The sequence below is a fragment of the Electrophorus electricus genome, chromosome 2 (assembly GCF_013358815.1).
Source record: "Electrophorus electricus isolate fEleEle1 chromosome 2, fEleEle1.pri, whole genome shotgun sequence".
NCBI classification, from domain to species: Eukaryota; Metazoa; Chordata; class Actinopteri; order Gymnotiformes; family Gymnotidae; genus Electrophorus; species Electrophorus electricus.
In genome coordinates this window covers 20317126-20330396 of record NC_049536.1, presented here as the reverse complement: position 1 = coordinate 20330396, position 13271 = coordinate 20317126, and the positions used below count along the sequence as shown (strand labels likewise).

Here is a 13271-nt window from a genome sequence, read left to right as displayed (position 1 = left end):
GCTGAGCTCAGAACATCAGTCTCCGCTGACATGGAAGAAAACCCAATACAAAGCACTCAAAGCAAGAGCCACAGGTACATGTAGATGGGAAAAGGGTCTGCTAGGTGTCAAATTAAAAAAACAACAACACACTTTTCTTCCATTATGCAACTGTTGGCTTATCTGACCTTTATCTGATATCTCTGAGGTAAACAAATGGCAAAACTGATCAGGTCTGATTGCTTGGTGCTCCTTCTTTCTTTAATGGTTAACTTATATCTCACATCTAACACTAAGCAGCTCTTCAGCATGATGGCTGTACTCAGAGAAGATGTTTTGCCATGTAGGGCAAGTTTCATCTCAGCGTAAATGTAGGGCAAGTTTCATCTCAGCATAACAGAACAGTTAGGAGATTGATCACAAAACCGGTCCGAGCTGAGTTGGTTCTGCTGATATCAAGGAACGAAAGTTGCAGCGCGGTTTTCAGGCTCCGCGTAAAGGCTGGCGAGCCTGTCCTTCATTTTAGTGTGGAAACCTGGTTCCCAGCAGGCACACAGCCCAAACCTCACTTTCCTGGCACGGAATCGGCGCTACTCAGGCCAATTATCCTGCGTCTAATATACTGCCTGTAATTGGGAAGGCCTTTTCTTTCTCCGTATAAGCTCTCTGCATCTCAGAAATGCTTTTACCTGACTGGTGGAATAGGTTCCCAAATAAAACTTTAATAAACCGCCGATCTGGTCATTAGGAAGGTCGAGAGCGTGAGCAAAAGGGGCACCAGAATTGTTTTGTAGAGTTCCAACCAAAAACGACAAGTTTGCAGATGTTGTGGAGGATTTCTTTTTCCTGAAAGAAAGAAACAAACAAAAAACCTATTAAAAGAGAGAGAGGGCGTATCACAATTCCCAGTCTGGAGGGGACAGAGGCGTACAGATGTGAGAGATTCCTAAAGCTCTGCTCAGTGACCCTTAACCTTCACACCTTCATGAGACGCACCCTCTCCCTTACACCACTGCAGACATCAGCAGGAAGCGACCCCCCCCCCCACCCCGGGGCTTACAGGGGAACAATGCTCTTCTGTGCCAGCACACCCCCACTCCTTCATCCAATCAGATAGCATCACTTCTATCCCCACACATTCCACTAGCACTAGGTTTTGCACGCCGGCTCCCTTTATCTGTACAATATGTCCAGTTTTTGCAATTTGTATACAAATGTTTTAAATATCTGCTCATTTGCATACAAGAATTCCATTGGAAATGAGGAGACATGCGGAACATCATCAATAAAATAAAAGTATTTATATTGGATCACAGCCCAGGTCATAATTGCTTCTAACACTTGTGTTATACCTGAGTTCTAGCACACTAAGACAGTAAAATTCAGATTCTCCTGGAAGCTAATATAGCATCCTGCTTGCATTTCAGTAGCTCCTCCCTACCAGGGGCACCGTCTGTCTTCCAGGACAAACATTGTTTGGATGCCACGTCAATCATGATCAGGAGGGCATGTGGGAGCTTCTGTTACCATGCCGGTTCTGGGGAGAAAAGGGTGCCATTTATACAGTTCTCTCAGGCCCATAACTGCCTGTTCATGACCCTCCTACTCCAGGAGGCACCTGTCCCAGATTCCACAGCATCACCGTGCAAACAGCGCCATCATTCGCGTCCAACCCCCCCGACCCACGGCAAACAGCTGCCGTGGGTACAGGTGCGTCGTTTCTTTAGTGGTGCGACATCCTCGGCCAGGCAGCGCTCCCAGAGCGGTCCCATCCCCCGCCGCACGCAAACATTCTCGTGTAAACAAAAAAGCGGCTGCTCGCAAATACCAGCGTGCAGCCGCACCCCTTTAAAGACCCGGCACCAGAACGGAAAAGCCTTCTGTGCTGCCACGAGAGGACTGCAGCTCATCTAGACCAGGTCGATGGTGCTAACTGGACAATTGGCAGTGCGTCGCTCTGTGCTTTGATATATTCGACCGCAGAACAACCCCTTTCGCCTCTGAGGTGCAGCACATCAGCAACGGACAGCAAGCAACAGTTCTTTGGGCAACAGGAAGCCACAGGCCCGGGGACCACCCACAGGAGTACCATTCAGACACACGGGCCAGATGGAAGCAGCGGGGGGAAAAAAGGAGAAAAAAAATAGCCCAGGCTTTGGGGAGGGTCTGCTGACTGCTTCTCCTTCAACTCCTCCATCTGCCCTTCCCATAAAACTCCAGACCTCGAGGAGACCCAAACGCCTGCCCCAAGGCCCACGTGAGACCTGCAGCCGTTTGACGACAAGAGATGAATGCGTCATGGGCCTTTTCTGAGCAGTGGAGAGTAGACCAACGATCAAGGCATTTCAAGCCATTTAATAATGGCTGAATAATGGCTGACAGACTGTTATAGTGTTTAATAAGTTGTTAATAAGTGTTTAATAAGTCCTAAGGCAATAAGTCCACCCTAAAGCTATGGGGGTCCAAAATCTTATAGGTGTTGCACTAGATTTGGTTCTGTTAAATAACTCTCTGCTTTAGTATGTGTGGCTATAAAAAAAACAAAAAAACAAACAAAAAAAACACCATCACGGTGTTGGCAATTTGCTGACCACAAAGAAATGACTAAATACACTGTTTGCTGGACCTTGTCAGACCAACAGCCCAAACCAGGGAGAGCATCCATCTGTCAGATTCAGCACCAGCTCCTCTGCACCCAGCCAGCCAGTTCCCTGGGCCAAATTAGTCTTCATTCCCCCTCTTTCCCACCCCCCAATGGCCTGTCAGTGTGCTAAGAGCATAGCTGGCCCAGACAGCCCCACACCAGCAATGGAACCACCGCCCTTAAATCAACACCTGGCTCCTGCACGGACCCGCTAGTGTGTCCTTGTGCCTGCCGACGTCAAAACAGCAGAGGGATCTCACAGGGAATGTCTAGCTCTTTTCCTTCTCGGGCACGCATGCTGGTCTGCCCACTCATTTCTCTGCAGAACACGTCTTTACTGGAACGTTCCGGGTAGGCCAGCTCCGAGACATCGCAGGACACCATATGGATGGGGTTGGGTTGAGTTCTAGAAGATATTTTTTTCTGTAATGACTAGAAGCTACGTAATGACTCTGGGCCCTACATAATGACTCAGTGGGGAAAGGTGCCTGCAATTTATCGGCAGACGCAGCCCCTAACTTTAGGAATGGCAGGATTTTGTGATAATGAGGCGGCGCAGGAGTATCAACTGGTTTGACAATCCCATGTGTCTCTTTGTGTTCCTCTGAGGAGATTTGGAAAGTGGGAAGGTGATAATTGGTTTTCTCTTGCTGCCATTTTGGGAGAAGAAAGTGAATCTGACAGACTTGTCAACTAACTGCCAACTGAGTCACATGATGGCAGGCTTGCTCTGGCACCGAGGCCCTGGAGCCCAAAGCGTGTGACGATTATCCGCATTAGTACACTGCTAATACGGATAATGGCAGCTTAGGTCGTAAAGGAAAACACCACAGTTCATCCCTTTACTGCCTCCGTAGTGATTTATTCCCATTTTTTCTTTCTTTGTTTCATCACATCTGCAAAGTAGCAGCTCCTCTCTCCGTCTTCACATGAGTTTCGACATAAATATTACGAGCTCTTTGAGGTCAAGCCATCGACCAAAAGTCCACGCTACAGCTCTCCCGCTGGGGGAACAATCGGATGCGGGCTTGGGGCCAGGAGAGAAGAGCCTGCTCCCAGCTTGTCCTGGACGGGAAGTGAGGAAAATCGCTGCACTCCTACACCACTTCCGCTCCGTGCTAACTCCGACCGTGTGCTGTGGGAGCATCCTGCCACTGCCAATTCCGAACAGCGAGAGCCCGAGCACCGCGCTCTGTCATCCAGCCGCACGTGGCGCGCCTCAGGCCTCTTCCATGCTGCGTGACTTTTCAGGACTCCCTCTCGCTCAGATTCTCACGCAATCAGGACTGCCGGACGGCTGCGTTCGGAGCAGTGGAAACAGTCCACACCTAGGTAAACCTCAGATCCTTTCCTGTAAGAATGAAACGTGGAGAACCCTAGAAGAACACACGAAACCACCGCAAATGAGCCCAGAAGAGAGAGAGAGAGGGAAAGAGAAGGAGATGGGGGGGGGGAGAGAGAGGGGGAGAGAGAGAGAGAGAGAGAGGGTACAGGCCTTTAACTTCCAGCTGTTATGGTCTTACCTCGGCGAGCTGATGGCATTTCAAGGCTCACATGTGGGCCAGCAGCTGAGGCTTGGCACAGCGGCACCGCGCCGCAGAGCTGAGGCAGAACGCGAAGCGCTTAGCGCACGAGGACCCGGTCAGGCCCAGCCACTGGCTGTGTGAGAGACAGGGCTGATGCACATAGCAGAGGGCTGAAATCACCATGGCGTGCACAGAAAATAACGTACAGAGCACCTGCAGCAGCAAGGAACTCTGGTACGGAACCAAGCAGGGGTCAAGAACGAACGCTAATGCGAAGGTTTCCATGGCCTGGAGAGAGTTGAGTGTGACGACGTGTTTCCGAGAAAAGAGCCGGCCTTACCTAGTTACTTTATAATATAAATGCTGTACTGTGTCAGTCATCGGTCGTGCTTGGTCCACTCTTTAACCTTTCAGCAGGTTTCCAGAGTTCATGCAACTAGAGAGCCAAGGTTTCGTTTATTTATAACGTGACGCATTTGTAGCGAAGGCACCGGTGAACTATTACATACCCGCTGAAACCATTCCTCTGAAGTGTACCTGTTAAACACTCTGATGCCAGAGTGCTTTCCTATTAACATGGCCCATAAAAGTTAACGAACAAAAAGGTGACTTGTTTGCCAAATGTTAAGCACAACCGGGAGGTGGAAAAATGAGCCTTAATAAATCAGTGCTTCATCACTGGGAACTTTTCAATTACCCTACACTTTACTTTTAGAGTAGAGGAGTCCAAAAATAAATAAAGAATAAAACAAAAAGTAATGATTTGCAACGCACACTGAGCTGTACACAACAGAAACTTGCTGGCTGCGACTCGATCTGGATCTTTTACCTGATTCTTTGGAATCCTGTTTGGAATTCTGTCCTTCTCCCCCTCTCTCTCTGCCGAGGCAACGCCCAAAACAGTTTCAGTATCTCACACAGCCGGCCTAATCACAGTTTGCTCCTCTAACTCGGAGCTTTAATTCTCTTTAATGATGGAGAGTTAATCGAGGGAGATCATAGCGCTAGCTTTTTCTCTGTCTCAGCTTCACGTGCAGATGTCCTCTATTACATGACGGGGGACGGGCCAGATGGGACGGCCCTCAAACTGATCTGTCCACAAGGGTGGCCTGTTCTCCTCACTGAGGGTGGAGTTGTCCGGTCACGCGCCTCCTCCCCCCGGAGCCCCTCGGCGGATTAACAGGGCGACAAAAGGGGGCTGAGCCCCACGGCGGAGAACAAAGCGATACACACATAAAACGCTCGGGACAAACTCAAACGCTCCAGCCGGCCCGTCTCGCTTCTCCAGGGCTGCGGAAAGGGTAGAGGAAAACGCTCTACACAAACAAAGGGAAAGGGTTAACGACGGCTCGGATTGAGATGCGTATCCCTTCCTCGGAGTTGCGATCGCGTCGGGAGGGTTACGGCTCTGCTCTGTACACATTCAGGTCGTGCATACATAGAGCACATGCCTCTGCCACATGTGCGTTCCATCGGCAGTGCTCATAACAACCGTTGACGGCTGCCCGGCTTGAGAGAAGCCACTGTTATCTATGCGGCAGGCCCCAGCCTCTGCAAGCACATCCCCGCTCTCCCAACAGGTGCAAGTAATAAGTGCCGGGGTCCCGCGCAATCCCAAGGAGGCCGTTAAAGTCCAGACGGGGACGAGATGAGCGAATTTATTTGAGTGTCTCGCGGAACACCCGCGTGCTCGAAGGGGTCAGGGGTCGGCAGTGAGCTGTAGGCTGCAGGCTGCAGCTAATTTCAGACGTTACCACTCATCCTCAGGAGCGGAGGGGGCAGGTTAATGGAAGGCGCATCTCCATCATGAGGAAAAAACATTTCTCAAACTCGACCTTGGGTCACCCTAATAGGTGAAGCCTTTCCACACAGCACAGAGTGGCCACCTCAACCCTTCCAGGCCACTGGGACAGAAGATTCTCCAACGTTCTACAAGATTCAGATGTAACATGCCCTGATTCTTGCCACGCTAATTTGTCTGATACAATCGTGGAATCTTTGACGTCAAAGTGAGAAAATGTGGGCAGCCTGTATTGTGTCTGTGGGCAGTCCACACAACCTCCACTCCTCCTCCACTCCCTGTACATACCCATGCCATGCAATTCCCACCACCTCCGCCTCTTGCCAGGGGCTTCTATGTAGGGGAAATTCCTAACAAAGTGTGAGATTTCTCGCAATATATTGCTTTGTTAAATGTCTGTTTTGATGGTCTGTCTGGCACTGGTTCACATTTGCATTCTGCTTGCATGGGTTTTCCACCAAGGAAAGACAAAAAAAAAAAAAAAAAAAGTCAGAACGCTTTGCATTTCTTTACAGAATTCTCCCCAAACTCAGAGGCTCTCGCTCCCATTAAAGCAGCCGGCCTCTCTGCATCATGGATGAATCGGAAGGATCCCTACCGGACTTAACTGACAAAGGTTAAGGAAAGATGGCACCCCTCCCAACAGCCTGGCTGAGAGCATGTGCGAACTCATTTATCTCCAGCTTTTCTCTTGTTCCAGGTACTTGCTTCACAAATGTCTACCACATCGCTGGGTGCTCACCGTGGAGATCTCCATCTCTGTTCAAGCTAAAAATGTCTCGGGGAGCTGTAGTTTCTGTCCTTTGGGACATGTCTCCATGCTGTGTGGTTTTCTCAACCAACATTCCTTTTGAGTGCAATAAATAGATGGCATGACTTTTGGGGTGTGTAATGTCAGAGACACAAACGGTTGGTCTCCCATTAGTTAAAGAGCCACTGCTGCACATGTCCTCACGTCCTTCTGACTTCATTAAACTTTCATTCATGTTCATTTGCCTCTAAGATGCGTATCATCATAAAAACATATTGCTACAGAAGTCATTTGGACGAAGGGACTGCTGTTTGTGATTATTGCTTTTAAGAGCCAAGTACATCGGTCCGGGTTACATTCATGGCTTATGGGTTGAAGGCCTCATACATTTGTGGGCTTGAAGGCTATTTATTTACAGCATACACCTAGTGTGTGTGTGTGTGTGTGTGTGTGTGTGTGTGTGTGTGTGTGTGTTTGCTAGTCTGTGTTTCTGATTAATTCAACTGTCTTGTGTGTGATGGGATTTAGGAGCCAATGTAATAGACAAAACCCTGATTAAAAAAACAAAACGAAAACAAACAACATGTATTGATTTATTGACATGTATTGATGCTTCGACACAAGAGGAAAGGTTGTGCTTGCTCATGCCAGTAATCCGTTATATTCTCCTCCATACTCTGCACATGAGATGATGTCACTGAGTGCTCAAAACAATCTGTAACCCTGTGCTTTGCTAACTGAAGGTTGTTCATCTAATCCAGAGCAAATCAGCCTTGGATCAAGACTGAGCAAAAAGAAGAAAAAAGTATCAACCAATGAAATAAAAGAGGCTTTTGTGTTATGAGCTGGATATGCCAATGCAGGATTTTAAGATGAGTCATTATTATGGAAAAATTTCCAAAACCCAGCTGGGATTAGTCAGAGCTAATCACTGTTTGATCCACCGAACCAACCGAAGTCTCTTTACATATAAATCAGTGTGTGCTCATACTTATCCCCAAACAAATCTATAAAATAACTGAATGGAAGGAAAGTATATGAAATCTTGCCAAGTCACTGTACTGAAGGCTAGAAGTGAAAGACAAGTGGCTGCAATAGTGGAGAAGGTGCTTCTCTTTCTGTCCTCTGACAGCACGTCTGCTCGCATGAAGAAACGGGAAATATGAGTAGGGAGGCAAACACGATGCAGAGAGACCTAGTTATTCCTCCATCACACTCCTTTTCTCATTCCCTTTCTCTCCATGGCATAGAAGAAGAAAAAAAACCCCGAGAAGACAGATGCCCCTTTCTCCTCACTAAAAATTTGCCTTGACTTTAAACTCCTGTCTGTCGTTGTTGGCCATCTTCCCATCCTGGCTTTGATTTCAATGGGGCCTGGGTTGCCATGGCGACAGGCCCAGTTCTGGGATGTGGGATAAGATGAAGAGGCATTGGGGCCCGGCCCTGCAGCCACGTGCAGATCAGCCCCAGGCACACGGACCTTCCCGGGCTAACGGGCCCAGCACGGGTTGGTTGCTGCTGCATATGAAGACTCAGCAATACTGATTCAACTGACAAGGTCCTGAATCTACTCACTTTAGATTCTATTTCGATTCAGTTTGATTCAAATGCTAATATCGCTTAAGAAACATCCTCTTCAAATGAAAGCAGACCTAATGAACCAAATGAAAATGTATATATTTTTAAAGACAGGGAATGAACGTTAATTAGCTTCACTTGTTGGCATTAGCTAACTTGTTATTAAAAATTGGCAAACGTCCAAACTCTTGCTGATTTTATTTAGCGGCTTTATGCAAATGTTCGAGCCAGACACAGATGAGCGCTGCTCTGTGCGCTCGCCCACATAAAGCAAACGACGTCCCGTTCTGCAAACACGGTACACAATTACTCATCGCACTGTTATCACGGGAGGGGAGCAGGCAGATAAGCACGCAGGATAGCAGAGATCCTAGAGACGGATCCGGTGCATTGACGCCACGGTGCATTCAAGCGCAACCCAGACACGAAAGAAGGGAGCAGTGGGATCATATGAATGCTAATCTAATAAGAAGCACCCTTGCCGAGGATCGTTTTAGCTCAGCGGCCATTAGTGGCGCACGCTGCTTGCTTAGCTGCCCCTGGCGTGGACAGGAAACGCGCAAACCAGGCAGCTGACTGTGGAAGCTTGGTGCTCTTACTGTTGCCTTAGGTCCGCGGCACTATAATAAACCCTCACCAGTGCAAGACACAAGTGCACGTAGCTTCTATTTCACATGGCCGTATTCAGTAAATAATCTTGGGATGAAAGTGGTATATTTAGGGTCGGATTTTTCCCCCCCGCCGCGAGCCAGGCCAAGTCTGCTTTGGGTCTTGAGCACTTTCAGCTGAGGGCGACTGGCACCAGGAACGTACCACTCCCGCACATGTCAATAATTCAATGGCATCCATTATTTCCAGAGATCAATAGATGAATTCTGCTTACTCAGATGCAGCATGAATATCAATAGCAATTATCCAACAGAGACAGAGAGAGAGAGAGAGAGAGAGAGAGAGAGAGATTCCATTTATCTACTGTGATACGGTACAGTTTAGATGGCACAGGCAGTATGCGAGAGCCCGTGTTAAGGCCATGTGTTCAGCAAAGCGCTACAGGAAAAGAAAGGCTTAAATAGAAAAGAGGCGAGGCGGGGGGGTTCCATGACTGGAGGCAGAGACGTTAGCTGTGTCTTAACCACTTCCAGATGTACGATTTGACACATAAAAGAGACACTTTTATAACGAGAAGAAAATGAGAACGAGATAGCGGGGTTTGACCAGAGAGCACAATTTCTGTCACTGTTGGAACAATCCCCAAGTTGTACGGCACAGAATGTAAAAGGCACAGTTCATTAAAGGGCACCTCACAGACGTTCCCGAACTTATCCTTGTGCGTGATTTGGGTACGTGACAGTACTGCCTGGGGTCATCGTGATCATGAATAAGTCAATAAAACATTATTCGGATGTTACTCAGCCCAACTTTGACGCCATCTATGATTCATCTCAATGCGACTTCCGTGATGTTTTATTTGTACTTCGTCGAGCAAACTGAACGAATGTCCATGGATCAGATGGGAAGAATGCGTGCGAGTGAGTGAGTGTGTGTGTGTGTGTGTGTGTGTGTGTGTGTGTGTGTGTGTGTGTGTGTGTATATGTATATGTATATGTGTGTGCAGGATTATGTTGGCCCAGCATAAGTAAAAGCACATCGATCCCTGTTTGCAGGCTACCCTGAACTGACTGCCCATGCCGGCCTGCTCTGGCTGAGGGCGCTCAGTGGCGAAGTAGGTCTCCCAAGCTTGCTTTCTTCCTACCAAAAGCAAAATAACTGCACAAACACCGCGCATCCCTTACACGCTCTCAAAGTCTTTAAACTTGCGTTTTTCTGCATTCACATGACATCGTCGCGGTTTATTTTAAAATACATCCGTAAGCAAAACTTTGCGGGAGCCACTGTGGTTACCTATAACTCATGTATAGAACTGTCAAACACACCCACACACTCGCATACACCGCCAACACCAAAAGCCTGGTACTGTTTGTTTTCTTTCTCTGGGCAGAAAACTAAGCCTTCACAGCTTGAAATGGAAACAAAGCACTATTGTAAGCCTGCGAACATGCACATTGAGAGCCAGTACTGATAAACCAGACACATGGTAATTACAGCGCACACTGGCACCCAGTCAATGAAAGGGATATGAGAAGAGAAGTGGACTTGCAGCTGGACTAGCAAGTCTGCACAGAGCCTGCACTGAGATAAGCCTGTCACCAGAGCACGGAGGCGACAGCTACACTACCTGAGCGGCACTCGACACCCTTTTCCAGGGGAGACCTCGCCCTGGGACCGCTCGTTTGCCCTGACTAAAACCTGCGCTAATATTTTACATTCCAGAACAACGCAGTTTTAAAAGATGTTTACCGTGTTCACTGGCGCATTTATAAATATTTGGTGGGTGGGCGTCATTATTTATTGTGAAATCGTATTTTATAAGGGAAAAAAGTAGCACGTACCGTTGGCGTTCTTCCCACATATGAGATGCTCGTAGGGTTGCAGGACTCCCCAGAGTTCAGCGTCGTTGTTCACGACTCCCTCCAGAGTTTCGGCCGTTAGCGGGGTACCACAGGCCCCGCTGTCCGCGCCCTGCTGCCGCTCCGCCAGCAGGACTCGCATGCCCACTTCCTCCATGAGAGCCTCCATGCAGGCGGTCAGGCAGATGGCCGCGTACTCGTGGGTGCGCACCGAGATGCGGGTGTCCACCATCCAGCGAAAGAAACGACCCACGGACAAAATTAGTCCACACCGGCTTGACTTGCCCTTACGCAGTAACTCTCCGGCGCTCATGTTGTACATTGAGATGGCCTTCACAGTCGCCAAAACGCAGTGGTCCGCGAGCGCCCAGCTGAGCACCAGTCGGATCGCGCTTTGGACTTCGAAGCGGGTACAGCGGCAGTGCATGACACTCAGCCGCTGTGCTTCCCTGGAGATGCGAATGAGGGCCCTGCGCATCAGAGTGGACAGCCTCCGGGAAGTCTCCGCGGAGAACGGGGTGCCTTTCCCTGCGACCTTGCGCAGGACTTTCCCTACGTCCTCCTCTGTCCACGGGAACTCCTCCAGCTCAGGTAAACGTGGGCACTTGGAGAAAATGTCCTCGGGGTCCTCTGGAAGAACCGTGTTAACAGTGTCCCAGCTGTTGTTTCGGCTGTTCATTGATCCAGAGTAGTACCACCAGTTACCCCGGTGTGGGGTGTTCATGAACGCCTGCGAGTTTGACTTGGAGGAGGAGAGGCTGAGAGATTTACAGGAGTCTCCTGCCCCGTAGCCAGAGTCCAGAGTCAAGTCCTCTAAAGTTTTCATATTTGAATTGCTCCCTCCTGCCATTGCTGGCTCGCTCTATTAGCAGCAGAATGTCGAGGGAGCTGCAGCGAAACTCTTCGTCCAAACTGGTTTTACTGGTTACGCTTCTCTCCTGACATTCACGAGGCGCTTTGAAGTAGCGTGATGTGCCACTCGCGTATAAATACTATATCTTATGGTAACTCACTTTTTAGCTAATGAATAATGTTCGACATATTAACATTTTAAGCTCATCGACAACAGCTCACCTTTTGGTGGAGAGGTAGTGTCCTGGGATTCCCAACTCTCCTGCGGATCACACTGTGCTTGCAAGTCGATAAAAATGGGACTTGTGTTAATTCTGCAATCCATTAATCGGTTAGGTTAGATCCAAAAATCCTAACACGGAGTTTAGAAATAACCTAAAACGGGCGATATTTTTCATCACACACGGCTCGCCTCCTGCCTTTCCCAAAACCCGCACTGAACTGAAGTGAACGCGAGGGAGAGCGCTACGGAGTTGAGACCAATCCGGACTACGTCACTGGGGAGCCAATCAGACTTTCACTACAAGTTACAGACCGTTTGTAATCGAATGCCGTTTGGGCAAAACTGGGTATCTATAGTCAGATAAGTCCCCCCGCCCCCCATTTACAGTGATTACATTAATTAGAATATACACCAACACATACCAGACTCATTACAGGGGTGAGCACTACGAAGAAAAAAATAAATAATTTTTTTCAGGTGTGGCAAAGTTGATTAAATGAATAAGTAGTTTCTTAACTCTTAACCCCGAAAAGTTCTAGGACTTTGCGCACCGCGCGTTTTTGCCTGTTTGTTTGTTTATTTATTTGGATGATATATTATTTGCGTTACAATCTAAACAACTGTCTAAACTGTCAAACCTTTTTTTACACAGCGTAGTATTGCGCTAACGGCAAAAGAAAAAAAAAAAAGACAAAAGACAGACATGTCCTAACTAGCGCTTTCAAGAAGAGGCAGAGAGAGAACAAGGGCGGGACTCGCAGGAGCGCAATCCAGCCATTACATAATATTTTTTTGGCTACGCGCCTGCATTACCCACCAACGTACCGGAGCAGCGAGGGAACGGGCTGCGGGCCCCGTGACTCCCCACCGCGAGGAGAAGAGCCGCTTCGCGCAGGGTGCCATCATAGTAGTGACACACGTTTCTGAGTGAACACTGCAGACAGCATACAATCGGCACTCCGCGTCTGGGCGTCCCTGGGACGGCAAACGTCTGTGGAATAGATGGGTGTTGTCGTTCTAGCATGTTTTTTTTTTTTTGTTTTTTTTTTCCTCAAATGGTGCTGCGCTTAAAAGGCAATGTATTCATTTGGTAGGAAAAGCTGGAAGAATGTTACGAGACTGAGAAACACCTCGAGCTCATTCTCGTGATTCGGAAGGCTCAGATTTTGCGTGTGTAGCTGTCAGCAACATCAAATGACGTGTGAGAACTTAACATCTGCTTTGATTTTTGGAAGACTTATTTCAGTTCTACTTGGGTATTTTTCTGAGTTTTTTTACACCTCTGGGTAAAAAATGTATAGAGGATATCACAACATCACCAAATGTACTATAAATGAATATGAACCATAAACAACATCATGTTCCTGATAAACAAGCATTCGCCCTTTATTATGACTTGAAGGTAGAGACAGCAATTAATTGCCAGATGCTTAGTGTTGTATAACCTTA

General features: G+C 48.1%; 1 protein-coding gene across 1 annotated transcript in view; it reads right to left on the bottom strand.

Moving 5' to 3' along the window:
* The window catches only part of abtb2b (ankyrin repeat and BTB (POZ) domain containing 2b), a 32742-nt gene extending 20185 nt beyond the window's left edge, over window positions 1-12557 (bottom strand). Inside the window, exon 1 of the mRNA XM_027016409.2 lies at window positions 10730-12557. Coding sequence (XP_026872210.2) covers window positions 10730-11597 — 868 coding nt within the window. The 5' untranslated portion in view covers window positions 11598-12557. The remainder of the gene's footprint in view (window positions 1-10729) is intronic.
* Between the last annotated feature and the right edge of the window lie 714 nt (window positions 12558-13271).